Here is a 23,879-nt window from a genome sequence, read left to right on the forward strand (position 1 = left end):
TTTTTACAGCTCCATAGGCCAAAATCCAAGAATCATCTTTGATTCTTCTCTCACACACATTCCACATCCCAATCCATCAGAAAACTCTACTGGCAATACCTTCAGAGAGTACTATATCCAGAACCCCAAGACTCCTCTATACCTTGACTACTGCCACCCCATTTCAAATTGCCAGCAACTCCCACCGTGGATCATACAATAGCCTCTTAACTGGTCTCCCTGTTTCCACCCTTGCCCCCTTTACAATCTCAACAGAGCATGCAAAATGACACTATTTTTTAAAAAATCACATCATATCACAAAGCTACTCAGAATTCCCCCTGTGCCTTCCTGTCTCACCCAGAGTAAAAGCCAAACTCTATTACTGCCTATCCTACACGAGTGAGGCTGTTATTCTCTCCCTTGCTTTCTCTTCATCCACTGATTCTTTGTTTTCTTCAATTTATCAGGCAGGGTCTTATCTCAGAAGTGTCCCCCAGGTCTTCATGGTACACTCCCTCACCCCCTTCAGGTCTCTGCTAAAATGTCATCTTCTCAGGGAGGCCTTTCCTGACCAACATAAATTGTAAAATCCACCATCCCCACAGTATTTTATTGTATTTCTCCAAAGCATTTACAATCCTTTAACATACCAAACATTTTGCTTATTTGTCATCTGGCTTTCCCACTATAACAAAGCTCCATGGAGGTGATGATTTATGTTTATTATTCCATACTGTATTTCCAGTGCCTAGAATTTCTGCCACTTAGCAGGCACCCAAATATTTGTTGAATAAGTGAACAAAGTACTGAACAAAGTAGGTTTGTTTTGGTTTTCAAAAAAGTTGCAAATTAAAATCCATCTTGATTTTACATGCTTTGGATTTCACAGAAGAGTTGCTTATCAATTACTTTTTCTGTAACAATGTCAGCAATTAATATAAGCCCCTCTAATCAAATCCCTAACACACTAATTGTTTTTCACCAACTGCAAGTTGTTCCTATATTGGAGCCTCTTTTATTCTATCTGTGACACACAGGAAGCCAGACATACCATTGGGCCTATGCAGCTAATTAGCTGACATGGTTTACTTTAATTACTACTACTCACAAAGGCCTGTTAATGAGTCACAAAACTGCTTCTTAAACTAAGTAAAGTGATACTTTATTAGTGTGAACTTTTCACTCCCCCTAATGGTGGTTTTTATTGTTTGTTTGTATTTGAAATGTTTAGAGAAAAGAAGAGCCCTTAAGGAAGACAGCCAAATAAATAACTTGAATGTGAGAACAGAAGGTAACTGGCACACTTTTATCAATCTGTTATCACTGACATATTAACTACCAACATTCAGAGAGAAATATGTACGTGCAAAACACTAGTAAAATACATTGAGTGAGCTTGAAAGGTCATAAGTTACAATTGCTAAGCTGAATGGAAGACAGTGGTTTAAAAAGCCATGTATTTCCAGTAATTTTCTATTCTAAAAGAGCCTGGAGAATAACCCTTGGCACTTCAGAAATTTTCTCTGCCCTGAACTACTCACCACTGCCCTAACATTTTATTGTTCCATCATTTTCTGACTCCCACATTTTCTCATTTTCTAACCCAAGCAACTATCGGCGGGGGGGGGGGGGGGGAGTACCCTACATGTTCATTAAACATCAACACATTTTGGAAAAGATGCCTTATTTTATTTAAAGTATTTAATGTTTCATGAATATAGTATATGTGTTAATAGAAAAAAATAAAAATTCCACTTAGACAAAGACTTTCTAAAAGCAGTCATGATGTAGGGCTTCTCCTTCCAACAAAATTTTTTGTGCTCTCACTAGCAAAGTAGTTTTAAGTCATCAGATGAACCACATGCACAGAGTTCAGATTCTAAGTTGACATCATAATCACAGTATCTGTAAGTAGGAACATAAGGTATCCTCTTTATTGATGACAGGATTTCACTGGGCCATAGGAAAACTCTCAGCTGGTTCTTTTGATGATCAATGGCACGCACATAGCTAAGACTATGAACTTTGTATAAAGTGCAACAATGAAAGGGACAAAATGGGACAAGAACGTACAAACCTCACTAACCACATATTTTTAATCACCTGTCCCAACAAACAGATAAGTGTCACAGAGAAATGTAATAGACAAACCAGGAATAAAGGCACTACCTAGTTCCAGGCCTAATACTACAAATACTAAAATTATTTCCAGATTTATACTATGAATTTTGATCTCTGTCTCGTAGAACACAACAAAGATAAAATCAATATATGGAAATAAGTAGCATTTTCTTCTATCTACAATAATCTACTTTAAAATAGTATCTAGGCACAATATTTTTTTAAACAACAACAACAAAAATTCTGCTCAGTCATAAACGGAAGACCATTCAATGTTCTTGGATTAAGATGACCTAGTATTACAAAGTTCAATTCTCCCCAAAATAAATCTATATATTCAATGCATCCTCAATCAAAATTCTAGTTATGTTGTTTTTAGAAACTCTAGCTCTAAAATATATAGAAAAGAGTAAAAATCCACAAATAGCTAAACCAACTTTGAAAATGGGCAAAGAATGGAGAACTTGCCCCACCAGATACTTAATATCACTAGCCATTTGGAGGGGCAAATTAAGACCACAATGAGATATCACTACACATCTAAACAGCTAAAATAAAAATATAGCGGGGCTTCTGGGTGGCTCAGTCGTTAAGCATCTGCCTTCGGCTCAGGTCATGATCGAGCGTACTGGGATCGAGCCCCACATCAGGTTCTCTGCTCGGCGGGAAGCCTGCTTCTCCCTCTCCCACTCTCCCTGCTTGTGTTCCTCTCTTGCTCTTTTTCTCTCTCTGTCAAATAAATAAATACAATCTTTAAAAAAAATAAAATAAAAATATAGTGATAATACCAAATGCTGGCAAGGATGCAAAGAAACTCTATCTCTCATATATTGCTGCTGGGAACATAAAATGGTGCAGCCACTCTGCAAAAACAGTTTGGCAGTTTCTTCACAAACTAAACCTACACTTATCATACCACCCAGCAATCACCTTCCAAGGCAGTTATCCCAGAAAACGTGAAACTTCGTACATATACATACACACATTGTACAAGAATGTTCATTGCACCTTCATTTTTAAAAGCCAAAAACTAGAAAGAGCCCCAATGTCCCAGTGAATGGTTACACAAACTGCAGTACACATATACCATGGGATGCTACTCAAATTATGCAACAGTTTGGATGAATCTCAAAAATTATCTCATGCAACAATTTGGATGAATCTCAATCTCAAAAAATCTTATGTTGTGTAATTCCATTTATACAGACTTCCTGTACAGATACAATTATAGAGATGTAAAACTGATTAGTGAGCAGAGGTTGGGGATTGAAAGGAGATGAATGTGACTCAAAAGGTGTAGTGGGAAGGAGATTTTCATGATGATGGAACAGTTCTCTATCTTGACTGCAGTGATGGTTACAGGTATCTACACAGGTGATAAAATGGCATTGAGCCATTCACAGGCATTGCACCAATGTCAATTTCTGGGTTTAGCTGTTATACTATATATAGTTGGATAAAATGTAACAATTGCAGGAAATTGGGAGATGTTATATAAAATGTAACCACTGGGGGAACCAGCCCTCTTTGTACTATTTTTGCAACTTCCTATGATCCATAATTATTTCAAACACAGGCTAAAACAAAATGGGAAGAATTATTCACATAGGGGAAAAAAATTAATACAAAGCCATTGTGTGAAAACCACATGGTATTACAGCAAGAGCAAACAAACCAAAGGAACACAAGACAGTATTCAGAGTATGTATGAGAACTTGATATACAATGAGTGTAGCATCTTATCTAAGGGTAAAGGAGAGAATGCCGCTTGGAAAACTGGCACACTATATGGAAAATAAACTGAATCTCTTCCTTGTGACATATAAAAAGACTCAGGATGCACTAAAGACCTACACATTTCACGGAGAACTATGAAGTTAGTAGAACACAAAATAAGAGTAATTTTATGACATAGGATTTGGGAAAAGACTTCTTAAAACCCCCAAAGCACAAACCATAAGGCAAATTTTTAAGAATCTGACTACATCAAAATTGAGGATTTCTGTTCAATGAAGCACATTATGAAAAATGTTACAGACAAATGACAAAATAGGAACAGGGATACTTAAAATATTTAAAAGACTAGTATCTAAGGAAATACAAGCGCTTCTGCAGATCAACAAGGAATGAAACCTCAAAAATGAGAAAGGGATGAACAATTTTACAAGAGGGAAAATCAAAAAGATAAAATGCACACGAAGAAATCCTCAAACTCCTTAGTAATAGTGAAATGTAATTTAAAATGAGATTTTACTTTGTACCAATTAGTGTGGAAAAACTAGGACACTGGGTAACACTAAGCAACAGTGGAGCTACAAGGGCACAGAAACCCCCCAGACCTGCCTGCAGAGGTATAAACTATTACAGTTTGTTCTGAAACACAATCTAGCAGTCCTTTGATAAAATATATGAATGCCTTGTGATCCAGAAATCACATTCCTGGATGTAAATCTCAAAGAAAGCATCACAGAGATCTTGGAGGTATGTTTATTATAGAATTGTTTACAGCAGTAGGAAAATAAAGGTAAAATGGGTATCTGCAAATAGGAGAGTAGGTGGAAACCTGTCACGGATATACTCTCTGAAATACTGTGCAGCAGTCAGATGCAATGGAGAGTGACACAAATAGATCTTTAAAACGTGGTAGGAAGAGAAAAAAATTTTCAATATACAATATTATATAACATATGTGATATGTAACATATACAAAATATACCATATCTCTAAAAATCAAAAATGTGGGCACCCAAAACAATATACATTTAATAACACATACGAACATAAGGATACACATCACACATGTTAAAAACGGTTTCCCATGGGTTGATGAGCAAGGAAATGGAGTGGGAATTGGAAATAAAATACAATGAAAAAAAAAAACCAGGAAACACACCTTGGACAGCCAATGATGATCAATGAATTGAGAAAATTAATTCAATTCTCTTCACCTGAGGTCCAAAACAAACTTTTTAAGTACTCACACCTAACACAGAGAATGCTACTAAAGCTAAATGTTATCCTGCTTTTCTCATGACAAAGACACAAAAACTAGCTCACTACTTTTAAAGTGTTCAATGCTAAGCCTGTTAAATAGATAAACCACCCCACTCACTTTGTTTCAAAACAGAACTTATATCCAAGATAAAAATAAAAGGAAATTATAAGATACAAGATTTGCTACTCAAAATGTAAGTTCCCATAATGATAAATAAAGTAAGGCTCAGTCCCTTTGATTTACCTACCAAATCTTTTAAAATTTAGCTATGTACAGGTGGCAGTAAGAAAAAATGTATAGTCTAGTTTTAAGTAGAGCTCTGGAGTATTTTAAAAATAAAGATAGACATTTAAGTAAATAAATTCTCTGTAAGAATCTCTTGTTGAAATTAACAAGGCATTTACTATCTATTTATACTGTTTTCCCAATCTGAAATAACTAAGATGTTATTTTCAATGAAATCAAGGCAGTTTTGGATTCTTCGTAAATAAAGGCCTTTCAACACACTATTTTTACTTTTAAACTGCTCTCCACTTCCACTGTCACAAGTAGCTTATAAAGCAAGAAAATCTGTGTCATACCAAAATTTCAAAAACTCAATTTTTCTTTTACACCCTGCGATTCTTGCCATCTTATTCATAAAGTCCTAAGCAATAAGCATCTAAAAGAGTCATAGCCTGCCATTTTTGGCTTATGGCGAATGTTACCATGAAAGCAAGCTGTTCCTCTCACTGAATCCTAAAATCCGTAGCATCAACATTGCCAATGCTGTCTAAGATGCAACTGTACCTGCCATAATTTCAAGCTACAAGAACCAGCAAATTCTGCCTGGGACCTGAGAAACTGACAAAGCAAGTGAATCAAAACATAAAACGCAATTTTTGAATCAAGGGCAGGGTAATGCTGACTCCAAACATATGGCTTCAGAACGCTGGGACCCAAAAGTAAGTTAAGTGGGAGTAGCAGGTATCCTTAAGCCAAGTCCCAGGGCAAAAGGATGGAGGGCAGGAAGGTGGCACCTCAAAGATGAAACTCTAACATACGTTAATACCTTAGGCAAGGGCAAACTGGAGAGAAGTACCAATAGGTAAGGAGAGCATGGTACCCCAAAAGCAAGCACATTATCCGAAAGCACAGTCAATAACCACCCACTCATCATCACAAACCACCTCACTGTTTAGATTGCCACTGAGGGCAGGGCGGTCCCATCTCAAAACCAAAGCCAGTGTCGCCTGAAGCAAATGTCATTCACCAGGCCAAGGAACCCCAAAGACCCCTGGCCGAATCCCCGCTCCAGGCAAAGGCGCCTAGCTGTGGGCCTGAACCTGCAGGCTCGGTCAAGAACAGAGAACTTCCATCAGCAGCGCTCGAACAGCTGGCACCGTCCCCGGCCAGAACTGACTGTGACCCTTGACCCCCGGCCCCTGACCTCCACTGCAAGCACGTCCCACGCTGGGGTTCCCCCTGGATTAGCTCGAAAGCCTCCTCACCTGTCACAGCTTCATCTCATGCCGCGATGTTGTCCGTCCCACCACCCGTGGGCGCCCCGTCAAAGGTGGACAAGGCGAGGACGTTATGTGAGGAAGATGTGGGGTGCTCAAATCCGGGTAGGCAAACCACAACCCGAGCCCAGCCGGCGTCTCCCCACCGAGGTTGCAAGGTGCCGTTGCCGCCGCTGCCACCGCCGCCGCTGCAGTAAATCAGCTGACACCCAACTGCCGTGACTTTCGCTGCAACTGTCGCAAAAATGAGGGGGAGGGAAATGATCATCATTTCCATACTTGCCTGGCCGAGGCTGGAGCCAGAGAAGCTGGCCACGTTACCAAGGAGACCGAACGGAGGTTAGGGTGTCGACTGTGGGCGAAGAGTGCACGGCCGCCATTTTTATTATGGGAAGTGTGGTCTAGGCTCTCGTCTCGCCTCCAATGCCCATCCTGGGAGGACCAAGATGGAGGGAAGAATGAAATGGCAAGTCTAGGTGTTCCCAGGATGTTGCAAGTTTACTCTTCTGCCCTGCGGCTCTGTCCAGACACTTGGAAAGTGTTAGCTCTGGAATTCAGTTACTGTTTCCTTCTGACCTCGAACTTAAAATTTGCCCACGACACAGAGAGCCAGAGGAGGAACTCTGCTTCTGGACTAGAGGAAGTCTGACCTTGTACAACATTCCTGTAGAGAAGAGGAAATGAATGTACACTCTCTGTGTGGGCGGTAGAGCCTGGTGGAGCGGGAGATCTGAATTCAGAGAGGGTTGCATTGGGATCCCGGGGCCTCCAGTGCGCACTGTTACTGTCATCTGGGGCATGATACTTGTCTTCATTCTCAAGTCCCCATATAAAAAATAGGCATAATAACCTCATGGGTATCTAGGAGGCTAAACGAGCTCAATAAATGTTAATTACTTATTACGACTGCCCATCTGCCTCCCAAATATTTGTTGAACTAATGAATAGTAGCCAAGGGAGAAAGTGGGGCGATGCTGGCAGCCAATGGTCAGTTTGTCCTTCATAATCTCACCAACGGATTTATGGGACAAGAATTCCATTGCAGTCCCCAAAAGTAAGTTCTGTAAACGAATCACCTGGGGAGGCTGTCAAAATAAAGTTTCTGATTCAGTAGGTCTAAAGTGGGTTTCTGAGATCCTCCATTGCTAAGGAGTTCCCAGGTTCCCTTTGCTTCTCGTCCTTGGATTGAGTCCTGGGTAGCAAAATCCTGCTGGATGGGTCGGAAGCAGGGGATTCACTAGGGGATTAGAACAGGGCAGAAACAACTCCTTGAGACAGGATCCTTTCCTGTCAAAAGAGACCTAAGTGTTGGTTTAGTCAAAAGGCTTCCTGTCAATTTATTATTCCTGCAAATGACAAACTCTTTCCTCCCCTTCTTTCCAGCATAGACAGTCCTCCTCCCTGCAACACATTGCAGACCTATCACTGTTCTGGGGGGCACACCCCCTTTTCCCTCACTAGGCCCCTTAGCCTCCTTTATGTCTAAGGTGTTGTTTCCTATATGCTGTTTATTTGTAGAGTACAGCTCTGCTGCCATCTTGAGAAAAACTAAATCATAATGTTGACCAAGGAAGTCAAGAGAACACTTGAAAATCAGCAATTCTGAAACTGTCTTATACTGCAAATTGGGAGGCTACGATTTTCTTCAACTTTTGACTAACTGCCTTGCAATCACATGGGGGCAGAGGAAGAGCAGGGAAATTATGTTAAATAGAAGAAATTAATTCTTTGGACAGCTGGGTTCAATATACTCATTCACTCTGTTGTGATGATGAATACATTTAAACCATTAAGTTCATAATCCCCTTTACAATTTACAAGAACTTTTTGGAAATACAGGAAGCAGAGTGGTTACCAGGGGATAATCTTAGGCTTCATTAAAGCTTGTTTGGTTTGTAAAGGAAATCTATAAAATATCCCTCCTAAAGTTGACTTTTATTCAACAAATATTAATTGAACTTACACGGTTCAAATACCTTCCTAGGAATACAAAGGTTAATAGGAAGATTAATGAGAAACCTTCAGACTACTAACACTCTGGCCCCTCTCTACCAAGTTTACAAAACGTATTGCCAAAGTCTATATATAAATGCATGCAATCTCCTGAGCCACAGGACTAAAATAAAGATTCAAACATTAATGAATAACATGCTTCTGTTTCAGAAAAATTCACACATTTTTATATGCACATATATATTTTACATGTGTAACCTTCCTGAAAATTAAGACTTGGACCTTCAGTAGTTGATCCTGAGTATATTTTTTGAGTAAATTATTTATTCCTGTCATCTAGAGGAATTATACAAAAATCTTAAAAGATTTACACAACCAAAAAATCCAGTTCAACATCAATTTATTGAACCTTAACTGAAAGCAAAGCCAAGAAAGGAAGAATTTGGCATGTTCAGTTCTATAGAGGAAAGCAAGCTTTGCTTCCCACCAAGGCTCACAAAATGAGGAATTCTCTAAACATTGGAAAGTGTTTGGGCAGCTAAAAAGAATGGCAAATTTCCCCCAAGACGTATGGCTATAATATAGCACAGTATGAGAAATAAGGACTACATAAGGAGTAGTGGAGAAGAGATGAGTTACTTCTAGGCTGAGATGAGGAAGGATAATCACATTAGATTTCATGGAGGTCTACAAAAACGAATTGGATTTGGAATAGGAAGAACTGGGAAAGGAAAACAATTTTGTTGCTAGTTTTGAAATGTATACAAGTGTGTGTATACATATAACATATGAAATGTAAAACGCGAATATATATAGACACATATATAATAAACAGAGAGTTAAATTAGAAGTGAACTACAGGGGACATAAAGCAGATATAAGGGAAACTGTGGTATTAAGACTTAGTTATTTCTGCCCCATGAGGGACTCCTTCAATGGGCAATCTTTGCCCTGGAACTCTCTCTTTGGTTGATACAGTCTTTCTCAGATTGGGCCTAAGCCCAGTAATAAAAAAATAACATGGGGAAAATAGAATAAGGTCAGATAAGGAGAGGCCTTGAATGCCCTTAGAAGCCTTCAGGACTTTATTCCAAAGGAAGTGAAAAGCCACTGAACACTTTTGACCAATATATTAGAGTGGTGCTTTTCCTAACAACATTACATTTGGTTTTATTGCTATATAACAAATTCCCACAAGTTTAGTACTGCCTCGCAGTTTCCATGGGAAAGGAGTTCAGGCACAATTTAACTGGGTCCTCTGTGATCACACAAGGCGACAATTGAGATGTCAGTCAGACTGCAATCTCATCTGGAGGCTCAACTAGGGAAGAATCTGAATCTGATTCCTGTCCTTGTGGATAAATGTCTAAGGACCCTCATGTCCTACAGGACACCTACAGTTCCTGGTCACCTGAGCCTTACCAAAGACCTTTCATGTGGCAGCTTACTTTTTCAAGGCCAGCAAAGAGCATCTCTCTAGTGGGTGCAAGAAAGATAGAGTTATATGGCTATAGATATAGATAAAGACAGATAAATCTGCAGATAGTAACTTAATGAAGGGAGTGACAGCCCGTCACTGTTTGCCATATTCTACTGGTTAGAAGCAAGTGACAGGTATCATGTGCACTCAAGGAGGGAGGATTGGACAGAGTGTGGCTCACTGGGGAATCCCTGGAGGGTGTGTCAGCCACAAAAATCGGCCCGGCAACAATGCATCATGTACACTAGGTGGAGGAGACAGAGAGGCACGGAGACAAAGGAGAAGTTGTCATCACTGTTTTAACCAATAACGTATAGTTGTTACCAGAAGAGAACCATAAACAGAACGTATGGGGTAAGGGTCAAAAATTTTAACATGCTATGTTTTAATGATATAGGCATTTAAAAAAATAAAACTTAAGTAGTACCCTATCTTTAGAATTTAGTAACAATTACCCTACAATACACCAATGCTTCCTGGACTTTCTAAGTTCCAAGTTAGTTTTCCAAAAGGCAAGGAGATTTGCTCCTGCATTTTACAAATTTCTGCCTGGTGGTCCAACTAGCCTCATTACTGCTGTCATTTCCAGATTGTTTCATGTGTGCTATTATTTTTTTCCTGTAGGTTGTAAATCTGTGATTTGGTGTTCCCAACAGGGCCTAACACTTTGCTAATTCTGTCCCTTCCTTAGTGGACCCATTCACCTAGAAGTCATGTCACGGTTGGGAGCTTCATGTTAATACTAGCGGTCTTCACAATTTATCATGTTGCAGCAGAGTAGATTAGTAAGTGTTCTTTGCATGGTTTTGCGTAATTATAATTCTTTAAGAGCTTCCCTTTGTACTTTCTCACATGACATGAAAGTCAACTGGTGAGACTTATTTTTTCCTATCTCATGACTTCCGCTAAATCAAACAATTTCTTCTAAGTAACAGGATGTCTTTCTCTAGAAATATCTCTATTTGGTTCATACTTACACTTTCTAGGAAAGAGTGAACGTGTTAAAGTTGGGAGTGCTTGAGCTCCTCACAAACAAGGGTTTGGAGTCCCTCATCAAGCTACCAAGATCAATGAGGGGAAATTAGGATAGTAAAGAAGGACTTGAGGGGTGCTGGAGTAGTGCAGTTGGTTGAACAGCTAACTCTTGGTTTTAGCTCAGGTTGTGATCTCAGGGTCCTGGGACTGAGCCCCGCATCGGGCTCTGTGCTCAGCACAAAGTCTCTTGAAACTCTTTCTCCCTCTCACTCTGTGCCTCCCCCATGCTCTCTCTCTCTCTCTCAAATAAATAAATAAAATCTTAAAAAAAAAAAAAAAAAGAAGGGCATGATGCACTGTCATAGGCTGTAGCAACAAGGGTTGTAGTTTGTCCTACTAACCTCTCTCTTCTTTCTCCCGTCAGGATGAGAGAACCACCAGAGCCGGGGGAGAGTTGTTCTTCAATCCCCTGCCAAGAAGAGGATCCATGTGTCACAAAGTGGACGATGGAAGACACAAAGATGCACTGCCCAGATTTTCCTTCCAGGAAATTCCACTTTCGAGCTCCATGGAGAGGGTTTGCTTACTGCTCCTGCTACAAGCTTCTTCAGGGTCTCCTCAGCTTTCCAGCTGGGATTACCTATTCTTGGGGCAGCCCTGGCAAACATCTGAGCACAGCAAAGTTAGTCATGAGCACACTCTTGTTGGGGAGTCCCCAGTGGCTAGCAAGAAAGTGTACCCTCCTTCTCACTGTGCCACCTTCTTCTCCCTCTTCCTCCACTTCTGCTACTGGTATTTCTGTTGCTGCTGCAACTTTTCTGTCCATTTGAATCGTTTCAAATAAAAATTCAGGAAAAAGAAATAAAGTTTTAATAAAAACGGGATGAAACAGGGGTGCCTGGGTGGCTCAGTCGGTTAAGTGTCTGCCTTCGGCTCAGGTCATAATCCCAGAGTCCCAGGATCGAGTCCCACATTGGGCTCCCTGTTCAGCAGGGAGTCTGCTTCATCCTCTGCCCCTCACGCAGCTCATTCTTTCTCTCTCTCAAATAAATAAATAAAATCTTAAAAAAAAAAACGAGATGAGATAGATATCAACCAATGCAATGTATATACCTTATTTTGATACTGATTCAAATAAGTCATAAAATAAATTAGGAGAAAATGAGAATTTTAACATTAAGTGAATATTTGATGATATTAAGGAAGCACTGTTAACATTTTAGGTGTGATAATGGTATTTTGGTTATGAAGGTTATTTTTAAAGGAATCCTTATCTTCTAGACATGCAGGCTAAAATACTACAGATGAAATTATATGATGCCTGGCATTTGCTCCACAATAATCTGGGTTGGGTGGGGCCGGGGGCAGTGTCTATGAGTACTTTAATTTTAATTCTATTTTCATGAAACAGTACTTTCTTTTACTTGTCCTAAATATAATTTGGCAAGGTGGAAAGCATCATTTATTCAACATCCAGTGGTATTGGGTGCTACGCTGAGATGGACATTCAGATAGTGTAAAACCTGGTTCTGTGGTCAAAATGTTCAGTCTAGCAGGGAGAGAGATACATCTACAATGAGTGCAAAAAAGTGTGAGAAGTGGCGTGCTTTGGTACTTTCTACCAGTTGGGTCTGATCCCCCTAATTTTCTTCTGATTCTAATATTCTGAATTTTGGTGGAAAATACTGTTTTTAACATTGTGTAAATAACCACTTCCTTACTGGATAGAAGCTAACATATATTTTATTTTTATTGAATGTCTGCAGTGCCTGGCCCTCAGAGGTACTGAGAGTATGCACATACTGCCCCTCAGGAATGGGCTGACTGATGAGGTTGTATATGCTTGGTGTATGTGTTTGCTCAAGGGCATGCCTGAGAGAGGGTTCTGGACACAGCAAAAGTCTTTATTGGGAGGCATTTCTTCTCTAAGTGTACATTCTAATCAGACAATCTCTACTACACCACCTTAAGCCAAAAAATAACTCTCTTTACGAGTGATTAAGTGAAAACACAGTTATATGAAGGCATGTGTAGTTTTTCAGTTTCAAAGAGTTAATTCTAACTCCCAACACACTGTTTAAAAAATTAAAATATGGATTTTTATCTCAAAGCCTGAAGTGATAGAAATATTTATCTATCTAGCCTTCTTAATAGCAACTCTAGGCAGCTTAATGACTTCTGAACCTCAGATATAAATTTCAGAATAAAAAAGCTGTTTTACATTCCTGGGAAGCATCCAAAACTGACTCAGAATTGCTAGCAAGTTTCTTCAGTATGTTCTAGGAGGACGAGATTTACGATGGTGATGGGTCACTCCATGATTTCCTAGAAAACTCTCTCCTCCAAGACACTGCCTAGCATCCAAAACTAAGGAATATGGTGTTAGTGGGACAAATGGTCCGTCTGGGGACTTGACAGCATTATTTAAAGAAGCATTTGTGCTGGGGGGTGGGAGGGACGGGGTGGCTGAGTGATAGACATTGGAGAGGGTATGTGCTATGGTGAGCGCTGTGAATTGTGTAAGACTGATGAGTCACAGACCTGTACCTCTGAAACAAATAATACATTATATGTTAAAAAAAAAAAAACGATAGTAGGAAGGGAAAAATGAAGGGGGGGAAATCGGAGGGGGAGACGAACCATGAAAGACTATGGACTCTGAGAAACAAACAGGGTTCTAGATGGGAGGGGGGTGGGGCGATGGGTTAGCCTGCTGATGGGTATTAAAGAGGGCACGCATTGCATATTCCATGGAGCACTGGGTGTTATACGCAAACAATGAATCATAGAACACTACATCAAAAACTAATGATGTAATGTATGGTGATTAACATAACATAATAAAATTAAATTAAAGAAAAAAAGCATTTGAGGGGCACCTGGGTGGCTCAGTGGTTAAGCGTCTGCCCTGGGCTCAGGTCATGATCCCAGGGTCCTGGGATCGAGTCCCACATCAGGCTCCCTGCTCAGTGGGAGGCCTGCTTCTCCCTCTCCCATTCCCCCTGCTGTGTTCCCTCTCTCGCTGTGTCTCTCTCTGTCAAATAAATAAATAAAATCTTAAAAAAAAAGCATTTGATATCTAAGGGGAAATCATACCCCTTTGACTGAAAGACACTGCGCCACCTAGGGACAGCCATGGGAAATGGTATTCAATTTTCAAATTCAAAAGCCTACTAGAAAAGGTTTGGAAATTATGAAGCAGGATGTCCTTTCTACTTAATACTTATATTACATAAATTACATATTTTTCCCTCAAGACTTTAAGAATAAATCAAAGCTTATCTAAAATTATTTTTTAAATAAATTACCAGGTTGATTAAAGAATTAAACTGATATGTTTTCTACTTCTTCAGGAATAAGGTAACAATAAGCTATTAAGCAGAAGTTATTTTCTTAAGATTTATTTATTTCAGAGACAGAGAGAGCATGAGCGGGGGAGGGACAGAGGAGGAGACAGAAGGAGAGAAGCAGATTCCTCCCTGAGCCCAGAGTCCTGTACAGGGCTTGATCTTACAACCCTGAGACCATGACCTGAGCCAAAATCAAGAGTCAGACGCTTAATCGACCAAGACACCCAGGCACCCCAGGCAGAAGTTATTTTTATGTAGAATTTTGGGGTAGTTGTAATTTTGATAAGTTAATGGGGGATTTCATATGGTTTATGGAATTCATCAATAAATCTATATACTTGGGCTTCTGCAAATACAAATTCAGTTATTTAAAGAGGTATATTATATCTCAGAGGAATTTATGAAGACTTTTTTTGTAGAATAAAAGTTCTCTCTGCATTATATTCTTGCTATTGCTCTTCAAAAAATTAGAAAGTGGCATTTCCTCCACTTTTTACAGGAGGACTACATTTAAAGAAAAACTCGTATCAGCGATTTTATGGTTATTGCATACTGCCTCCCCAACAAACACACAAATATATATGAAACTGGAAAATTGTGCCTTTCTTTCCTATCATGAGAATACTTTTAAATGATTAGCATCAAACTGGCTCAAAAAGGTGGATGGTGGATCAAATAAACTTAAAAGCTGAAAGTATAAAACTCTTAATGAAAACAAGGGAAAATCTTTATGGAGGGGAGAAGGGACGAAGAACACCCCAGAAGAAATGGCAGACTGGTGCGTCTAGGCAGATGGGTCTATAGGTAGCTTCAAACAAAGGGTCCCAATCCCTGAGGTAGTCACATGAAGCAGAAAGAGCTAGATTTCAAGATGGTGTGTAGAAAGAGACAGTGCTCCTAGACATCTAGACTCCAAAGCCCCACTTCCACTCTAAATCCAGAAATTTGGTACAATTTCTGAAGCAGGCAGAGGAGGAGATAAGGTTGTTTTTGTTCTAGTTGACTACAGGAGGAGGGTGAGGATTCAGAGTCAAAATGATATTGAGTTATACATCAAAGTAATATTTCTTGTACCCCTGCATTTTGCGATACTTATTATGCTTCCTAGCCATTCATTTATCCAACCGATACTCATTTTGTACCTACCATGGGCAAAGGGCTATGGGAGAGATAAAGCCATGGATGATGTATCTCCAACATATCTATATGTAAAGTCAGCCAAGTGAACCCATGGCAGCTACAAGTTATGATAGAAAAGCTTCCTCTAGTGACTGGCTGAGCTTAATAAAAATGGGTGAGTCTAAAGTGAACTATATTCTTGATGAGTTAAGAGGAAAGTCAGGAGTCATTTCTGTGAATGAAGAAATTTATGCATTTCTTATTTTTATCCAGGCCTGAATATTAGAACATATTACTTCATAAAGCATTCTCTGCTCATTCCAGCTGGAAATGTTCTCTTCTTTTTCTCAACCACTATAGTATGTTATCTATAGTTCTGCTATGGCACTTACCACATTTTACCTTGTATTATTAGCTTTTGTAGAAGTGTCTTATCTCCCTTTTGACGTCCCTGGAAGAAAGGTGTTTCAAAGCATTATCACAGTACCTTGTACATATTAAATGCATTCTAAATGCTATGTGACAGTAGACAAGTAGGAGCAAATAATGGTTCTAAAAATATGGACTCCTTGCATCAGCTTCTCTGGATGCCTGTTAAAATTCAGATTCTTGGGCCATGCACTAGCACTATTGAATCAGAATTTCTGGGTGTGACACCAGAAACCCACATTTTAATAAGCTCACTGCAGTTTGAGATCTATGGATTTCAGGTCATAACAGTTATAGTAAGACATGAGATGGCAGATAGGTTTCATCCTGACTGCTGATTCTGGTAGTGGGTGGAGCTGAATAGAATTCTGAGGCTGAGGCTAAATAGACCCTGGGAAACCGTGTCCTCTAAGAGTGATGCCCACCAAGTGAGGGATGGGGTGGAGGGAGTTTATGTGCAGTGTATTCTGCATTTCTGAATATGTTCATCTCAGGAATGGAGAAAGTGTATCATCCTTTTAAAAATAATTTCAAGTCATCCTTGCAAAAGTTTAATGGTAAGTTTTTCTAAAATTTTCATGGAAATTCTAGTAAATGGGGTTTTCAGGGTGGTATAAACAAATTAAAAAAATAACATTTTGGGGGAAAATTTCATCCACCAAAAGTTTATTTTACTTAATGATATTAAACATTACCTAAATTTCATAGGAGACCAATTAACTGTGAATATTATTTTTGTTTTAATTACTACTAATAGGGTAAGGAAGAAACTTGGGCCTTTTTTGTAGAATTTTTGTATAGCACTTTTCCCCCCAGCTGCATCTTCTTTCTTTCTTCTTCTTATATATACTATTTATAATTATTGAAGAGATTTGTAAAATATAGAGGAAAAAACACTCAGTAGAGAATCACCTTGCAATAACATCTGCTAAAAATTTCTATGCATATAAAGTCTGTTTCAATATAATGTTGGGTGCAATGTTGGGGGCTAAGCAGCCGTACAATTGTATAACTGAATGAGTTATACACTTCTTGAAAGTCAGCCTCATCATCAGTAGAACGGGGACAACAATTGCCATCTGGTCTCCAAATTGTTTAATTGTGTTCCTGGGCTTCAATTTTCACCCTTAAAACTAATGACTCTCAAATCTTCAACTTTAGCCTACTCCTTTTTCTTTCGTTCCAGACTCAACCTTCCTACTGTCTGCTATACTCCTTACCTAGATGTCCTACTGGCATCTTAACTTAGTACAAAGAGCCACAAGATTGAAATATTTCACTATCGTAGACTCCTTCATCTGTCATTGCTCTAAATTGGTCCAATTGGTCACTAAATCCTGTGATTTTTAGCTGCTAATTGCTTCTCAAATAATTATGTCCTCTTCACTTCCACTCCAGCTCTCCCATAACTCACTTCCTGGATTACTGCAGTAACCTAAACTTGTCTTACTGCCTTCCAGCCTCCTCACTGCTACCTCAGGGCTTTCTCTAAAGACACTTTCTTGTAATTAAAAAAAAAAAAAATTGCCCTACAGTGATTACTCCATTGCATTCATGTTAAAATACAAATTTCTTAAGCTAGTCCTCTTAAGATAGACCTCTATCTTCCTCTTCAATTTCATCACCCCAGCTAAACCCAAAAGCAAATCATTTGTCACGTAGCCTGACTTTTTAAAAGAACACACTGGTGTTAAGACGACCTCAACTTGAATGCTGATTTGACATCTTACTAGGTGTGTGAACTAGGGAAAATTCGTCTAACCGTGAAATTATAGAACCTACTTCACAGGGTTGTTGTGAGGATTAAATGAGCTAATATACACAAAGAGCATGTATCTTGTCTAGCGCATAATTTATTAACTATTATTATTAACATCATCAGCCCTTCCAAACCACGAATCGGTGCTGCTCGTTCTTCTGCCTGTAATACTCCTGCCTCCTCTCACCATTTGGCTCTCTTCCGTCAAGATCCAGCTCGGGGCCACAATTTCTAGCAAGTTTACCCTGCCCCATCCTGTCCCATTTGTCCCCACCGTTTCCTTTGCATACTTGTTATTCTATAGCTGACGTCTATCACTTGACTGTGTTTCTAAAGGAAGGATGGTGCTTTCATTTTTTTCAGGCACAACTTAAAAACAGGTGCATGATATTTTCTGGATGAGTGCACAGAGAGCACCCTTGTATCATGAGCTCCGTACATCAATGTACCTAAAGTCTCTTTTTGTCTAGCGTGGCGATCTGCCCCCCGAATACGAGACAAAGTACTTCTTCCAGCACTGGGGTAAAAACCTTAGCCACGAGCCTCTGGGAAAAAGGGGTCTCCTTTTTATTTTCCCACCCCAGGAAACTCGGTAGAAGCCACGGATCTTGGTACAGCGGAGGTACACACGAACTTCTAAATCGCACTCACGTCTGAGCTTGTGACTGCTACTCTTCCGCGCCTGCGCCGCTCCAGCCGGAGTCGGGGCTCCTCAGTCGAGGGGGGGAAGCCAGGGGTCGCGTTTTAGGATTGGGTGGTGGGAGCCAAAACGGACGACGCGGAAATGACGCCAACGTGCGCAAGCGCCGGCGGCCCTGTCGCGCGGTGGCTGCTGGGTGCCGCTCGCCTTTCCTTCCCTCGCCTCTCCCTTCCCCTCCCCCCTCCCGTCCCCACCCCCTCGGCCGCTCCGCTCCCTGTGGCGTGACTCGGCACTGAGAGTCCCGGAGAAGACGCTGCGGTCGGCACCTCCTGTGTTCAGGCCTTGGCCTTTCCGAACCTCTCCCCTTCCTCTCCCGAGTGTTCTCCTTCAGTTTTGAAGCCGGTGGCGTCGCGGCCGCCCTGCCGGGCTGAGAATGGTGGGAGTGAAGCCGGTCGGGAGCGACCCAGATTTCCAGCCGGAGCTGAGCGGCGCGGGCTCCAGACTCGCCGTGGTCAAGTTCACCATGCGAGGGTGAGGCCGGGCGCGAGCCCTGTGGGCGCTGTGTGTCCGTCCCTGCTTTCCCTTCACTTTTTCCGGGTCCCGACTCCCTTGCGATCTCCTGCTGCGGGATGTCCAGCGCTGGCCGCAGCCCCAGACCACTGCCCAGTTAGGCCTCCGCTCTTGGGTTGGAGCCCCCGGTGGTGCCCAAGGGAGTCTCTGGAGGGCACGAGGCCTGGCCATCCGCGTTCCCTAGCCTAGGAGATCGCCTCCCGTCCCTTCTGCATCCGCGGACGAGCTCTGGACTTGGGGGTGGCCCACTTCTCTTCCTTCTAGTCTGTTGGAGCCTTCGCCCATCCCATTCGTTTCGGGGAGCCAGCTGTCACTTGCATTTTAGAAACCCTAAAATCTTAATTTACCGAACACTTTGGCTTTCTTCACGACCTGCATTTCCGTAAGACCTTTAGGAAATTCAGTGGGGACTATTCAACTAATCGACGTAGTGCTTAGTCCCGAGGCTCATTTAATGCATTTTAAATTAATGTTGGGTCCGGGTGCTTTTTAATTTTCTTAATGGTTTTGTTATTCGTTTGGTTGGTAACTTTGTAACTTAGGCTCCCTTATGTGTGCGACTGCATCTGATCACAGAAATGAAGAGTGAGTAATACGTACAGTATAGATACCCAGACATCTGAGTTTGGCCAAATAGGCTACATTTTTGACTTGATCGTTTAAGAGGACGGAGATCTGGAACGATGCTTAACTGACTCTGGTAAATCTCAACATAATTTATTGGTCGCAGAGCTGGTGGATTTTCTATTTTGAGTGTGCAGTGTACCTCTGTAAGAGTGACAGGTCGGAACTAGGCCTTCAGAACCAAGATTTCAGCGACTGTGTGTATTTATTGACCTTTGCTTGTGTATCTCAGTACCTTCTAACTTAGAAGGATTAAAGGTCTCCATTTGATTTATCTTGACCCCCGGAGTTATTTACATTTAAACTAACCTGGAGAAATCTACTACAGGTATCACTGTTTATGTAACACATTTAATTGTCCAGGTAACTATATAAACATAGGCAGTATTTTTAATCGGTAAAAAGTGATTAATGGCTGCTGAATGTGATTCAATAAATGTTGAGTGTATAAGTGGTGGCATTAGGATTAGATAGTTTTAATGCTTGGGGGATGCAGATAGAGATAAAAACAATTAAGGACTTATTCCTGCACCAGCCTCGTTTATACAGAATTGAAAAGGGACAGTATATTGGATTTTCTAGGGTGGCATGGAGTACCCATTTGACATGTGGACTTTCATATTTACTAAATTGAAGAAGATAAAAATTTCATTATAAGGACATGTCTAAAAGGAATGTCAAAATTCTATAAATGTGCCCTCCCACCTTTAGCAGTTTTGTAATGTCGATATTTTTAATATGGAGGGATACCTGTACATTTGTTAAGTACCTAGGCCAAAATTGGAAAAGAGATGATTTTAACAATGAGTCTCATTTTTAATTCACTTTTCTAATTCTAATTTGTAGGAGTGTATAGACTTTCATCCCCCAATAAAATACTCTTTTCCCTTACCATAGCAGCACAGATGACAGTGATAAATCATTTAATAATTCAAGTGAGAAAAGTGCGGAAACTTTGCTATTAAGGAAACACTTCCATTAACAATGAGGCAACATTTAACCATAAACAACTGCAGACATTGATTGGTAAAGCACTGTGTTGTTTACTTTTAAAAAGGTATTTTCATGCAATGAAAATTTATTTTTTTTGGAAAAACACAAAGAAAATGAATTTAGAGGACTTTTCAAAAGTATATTTATAGCTAACATTTATAAATCTTTTTAAGGTTACATTTACCTTGAAGTTCTTTAACATTTTGACCATTAGCATTCCTACACAAACTATGTCAGTGTGACCCCTCTGGAGTAACTGGGCATCAGTATTAGACCCTCAAACAACTATATCCAGTAGACCATGTAGGAAACCTCTTAGATCAAAGTTAATGTCCCATTTTAGGCCAAGAACATAGTTTTCTCCAGCAACTGTTTTCTTTCCAACCCTACTTTGAGTCTTACTCCTTTTTTTCCACTTCAATGTTATACCTGTCTATTAATTTTAATAAAATGTTATGCAGATTGTCACTGTTTAAGGATCTTCAGTGGCTCTCCAGTATTTTCAGTTTTTTTTTTTCCTTTTTAAATATGGAACGCTTCATGAATTTGCATGTCATCCTTGCACTGGGGCCATGCTCATCTCTGTAGTGTTCCAATTTTAGTAATATGTGCTGCCAAAGCGAGCACTCGGTTTTTTAATTGTAAAATATATGTAACATGAAATTTATCATTTTAGCCATTTTTAAATGTATAATTCAGTGGCATTAAGTACATTCACAGTGTAGTACCAACATCACCACTATTTTCTAGAATTTTTTCATTATCTCAGGTAAAAGCATTAACCAGTAACTACTCATTAAACAAGAACTCCCAATACCCCCCAGCCTCCCACCCCTGGTCACTTCTTTTTGTCTTTATGAATTAATTTGCCTATTCTTGATACCTCATGTAAGTGGAATTATGTAATATTTGTCCTTTGGTTTCTGGCTTATTTCACTTAGCATAATGTTTTCAAGGTTCATCCATGTTGCAGCATGTGTCAGAATTTCCTTTTTCAAGCTAAATAATATTTCATTGTATACACCATATATTGCTTATTCATCTGTTGATAGACATTTGAGTTGTTTCCACCTTTTGGCTATTGTGAATAATACTGCTATCAGCATTGGTGTGCAAGGATTTCTTTGAGTCTCTGCTTTCAGGTCTTTCGGGTATATACCTGGGAGTGGAATGTGATTGCACCATTTTCCATTCCCACCAGCAGTGCAGGAGAGTTCTGATTTTCCACATAACTGCCAACACTTTTTATATTTTAATAGCCATCCTAAATGGGTGTGAAGTGGTCTGGTGGTTTTGGTTTTCATTAATGACTAATGAAGTTGGGCATATTTTCTTGTGCTTATTGGTCATTTATCTTCCTTGGAGAAATGTCTATTCAAGTTCTTTGCTCATTTTGAATGACTTTTGTTTTCTGTTACTGAATTGTAGGAGTCCTTTACATATTTTGAGTATTCCTTAATCTGATACATGATTTATAAATATTTTCTCCCATTGGTTGCCTTTCACTTCCTCGATAGTGTCCTTTGATGCTCAAGTCTTTAAATTTTGGTGAAGTCCAATTTATCTTTTGTTGCTTGTGCTTTTAGTGTCATTTCCCAGAAATCGTTGTCAAATCCAGTGTCATGAAGAGTTAACCCCTATGTTTTCATCAAATAATTTTGTAATTTTAGCTTTCAAGTTTAGGTCTTTTACCCATTTTGAGTTAATTTTTGTATATGGTATAAAGATCCATCTTCATTCTTTTGTATGTTGATATCCAGTTTTCCCAGCACCATTTGTTGAAAAAACTGTCTTTTCCCCAGTGAATGGTCTTGGCACCCTTCTCTGGTATTTATTCAACATTTACATATTATTTGCTTTTGTAAGAGACTTGTTTAAACATTTATATTGACTTACTCAGTCCTCAAAATAATTGAAATTATCCCCATTTTACAAATGACGGTGTTGAATCACAGGTTAAATAACTTAAGGTCCCATTGCTGAATGCAGTTTGGATTATAAAGTGCTGTTCTTGTTCTTCCCAGCCTAAGTAGAAAGGAAATGCAGGTTCATCTCTATATTGCATAGAGCCTGACATTTTTAAATAAATATCTAACTAAAAATTTAGTTAGAGCTGCTTGCAAACTAATCTTATAACTTAGGACAGTTCAGTTCACTCTCTGATATTCTTTTCTCTACCTGTAAAATGGGAATAGTAACATGTAACCTAACAGTATTGTTTAGAGAATGAAATTATATACTGTGGTAACATGTTTTTTTAACTGTTATTTCCAAACTGTTACTCATTTTAAATAAACTCAGATACATTTAGTGATTGATTAATAAGCAGTGCCAGTTTTGTTGTTATCACTGGTGGGTAAGCCCCAATGCTAAAAGAATATGCATTTTCTTCCCCATAAAACTTAGTATGAATGATTGGTTTTTAATTGAAGTATACTTGGCATACAATATTTTATTTGTTACAGGGTACAACATAGTGATTTAAGTTATATACTTTACGAAATGCTCAGCATAAGTGTAGTTACCATCTTTTACCATACACAGTTATCACACTATTATTGACCACATTCCGAATGCTGTACTTTTCATCCGCATGACTTTTTTATAACTGGAAGTTTGTACCTCTTGATCCCTTCACCAATCCCCTCCCCACCACCACTAGTTTGTTTTCTGTATTTATGAGTCTGTTTCTGGTTTTTTCATCTGTGAGTTTGTTTAGAGTCCACATATAAGTGAAATTATATGGAGTATGATTTTTATCTTTAAATTTGTGAACGTGTCATTTTTATAGATGTATTTGCCATATATTCAGTTTTGTTAAAGTGGGTCCTATTTGTAGTTGGTTAGGTGTTACCATCCAGGAAGAATGTTAGTGTGTATTAGGATGTTGAGTTCTAATGGTTATGGTAGCTTGTTCAGATAATACATCATATATATATATACACACGCACGTACACACGCATATGTATGTATGTATATATATGTATGTATACATATGGTATTAATTATATGTTGCACCATTGCTGCAGACTGAATTACAGAGATAGCAGGCTCAGTAGTCCATAGGGACCAGGCAGATAATGAAAGAGGTAGGTAGTAGCTTTAAGATAACTAGCACATGGTGAGGCCTCAGAGAACATAGAGAATTTTTCTTAAAAGTATACTTTTTTAATTGAAGTATGACATGCATGCAGAAATGTAGACAAATCATTTGTGTATACATTAAGTTTTAACCAACATGTAGATCAAGATTTCCCCCCCTCCATCCCCCGCCACACTTTCTTCTCCTCATTCTTGAGTTCTAACACTACAGATTAGTTTCGCCTGAATTTGAACTTTACAAAATGGTATCTGTCTGGATTTTTTTTAAAGAGCATATAAATAGTT

The 23,879-nt window shown here is 39.5% G+C and overlaps 2 protein-coding genes and 1 non-coding gene across 6 annotated transcripts in view; 1 reads left to right on the top strand and 2 right to left on the bottom strand.

The window, feature by feature from the left end:
* WDR7 (WD repeat domain 7) overlaps positions 1-18,430 on the bottom strand; it is a 364,436-nt gene extending 346,006 nt beyond the window's left edge. For all 4 annotated transcript variants that reach the window (XM_028102886.2, XM_028102888.2, XM_028102884.2 and 1 more), the window contains exons 1-4: positions 18,317-18,430; positions 15,870-15,928; positions 11,410-11,477; positions 6,589-6,834 (exon numbers count right to left, since the gene is read on the bottom strand). The gene's annotated coding sequence lies outside the window, so the exon portion shown is untranslated. The remainder of the gene's footprint in view (positions 1-6,588; positions 6,835-11,409; positions 11,478-15,869; positions 15,929-18,316) is intronic.
* Positions 18,431-18,554: 124 nt separating this feature from the next.
* TXNL1 (thioredoxin like 1) overlaps positions 18,555-23,879 on the top strand; it is a 32,445-nt gene continuing 27,120 nt past the window's right edge. The window contains exon 1 of the mRNA XM_028102972.2: positions 18,555-18,836. Coding sequence (XP_027958773.1) covers positions 18,739-18,836 — 98 coding nt within the window. The 5' untranslated portion in view covers positions 18,555-18,738. The remainder of the gene's footprint in view (positions 18,837-23,879) is intronic.
* Positions 21,015-21,119, bottom strand: LOC114208946 (U6 spliceosomal RNA). The gene has a single exon (XR_003609194.1). It is a non-coding gene; the product is annotated as a U6 spliceosomal RNA (small nuclear RNA).

Source organism: Eumetopias jubatus, unplaced genomic scaffold, assembly GCF_037043125.1.
Source record: "Eumetopias jubatus isolate StellerSeaLion01/CBP00866 unplaced genomic scaffold, mEumJub1_p1.0 scaffold_16, whole genome shotgun sequence".
NCBI lineage: Eukaryota > Metazoa > Chordata > Mammalia > Carnivora > Otariidae > Eumetopias > Eumetopias jubatus.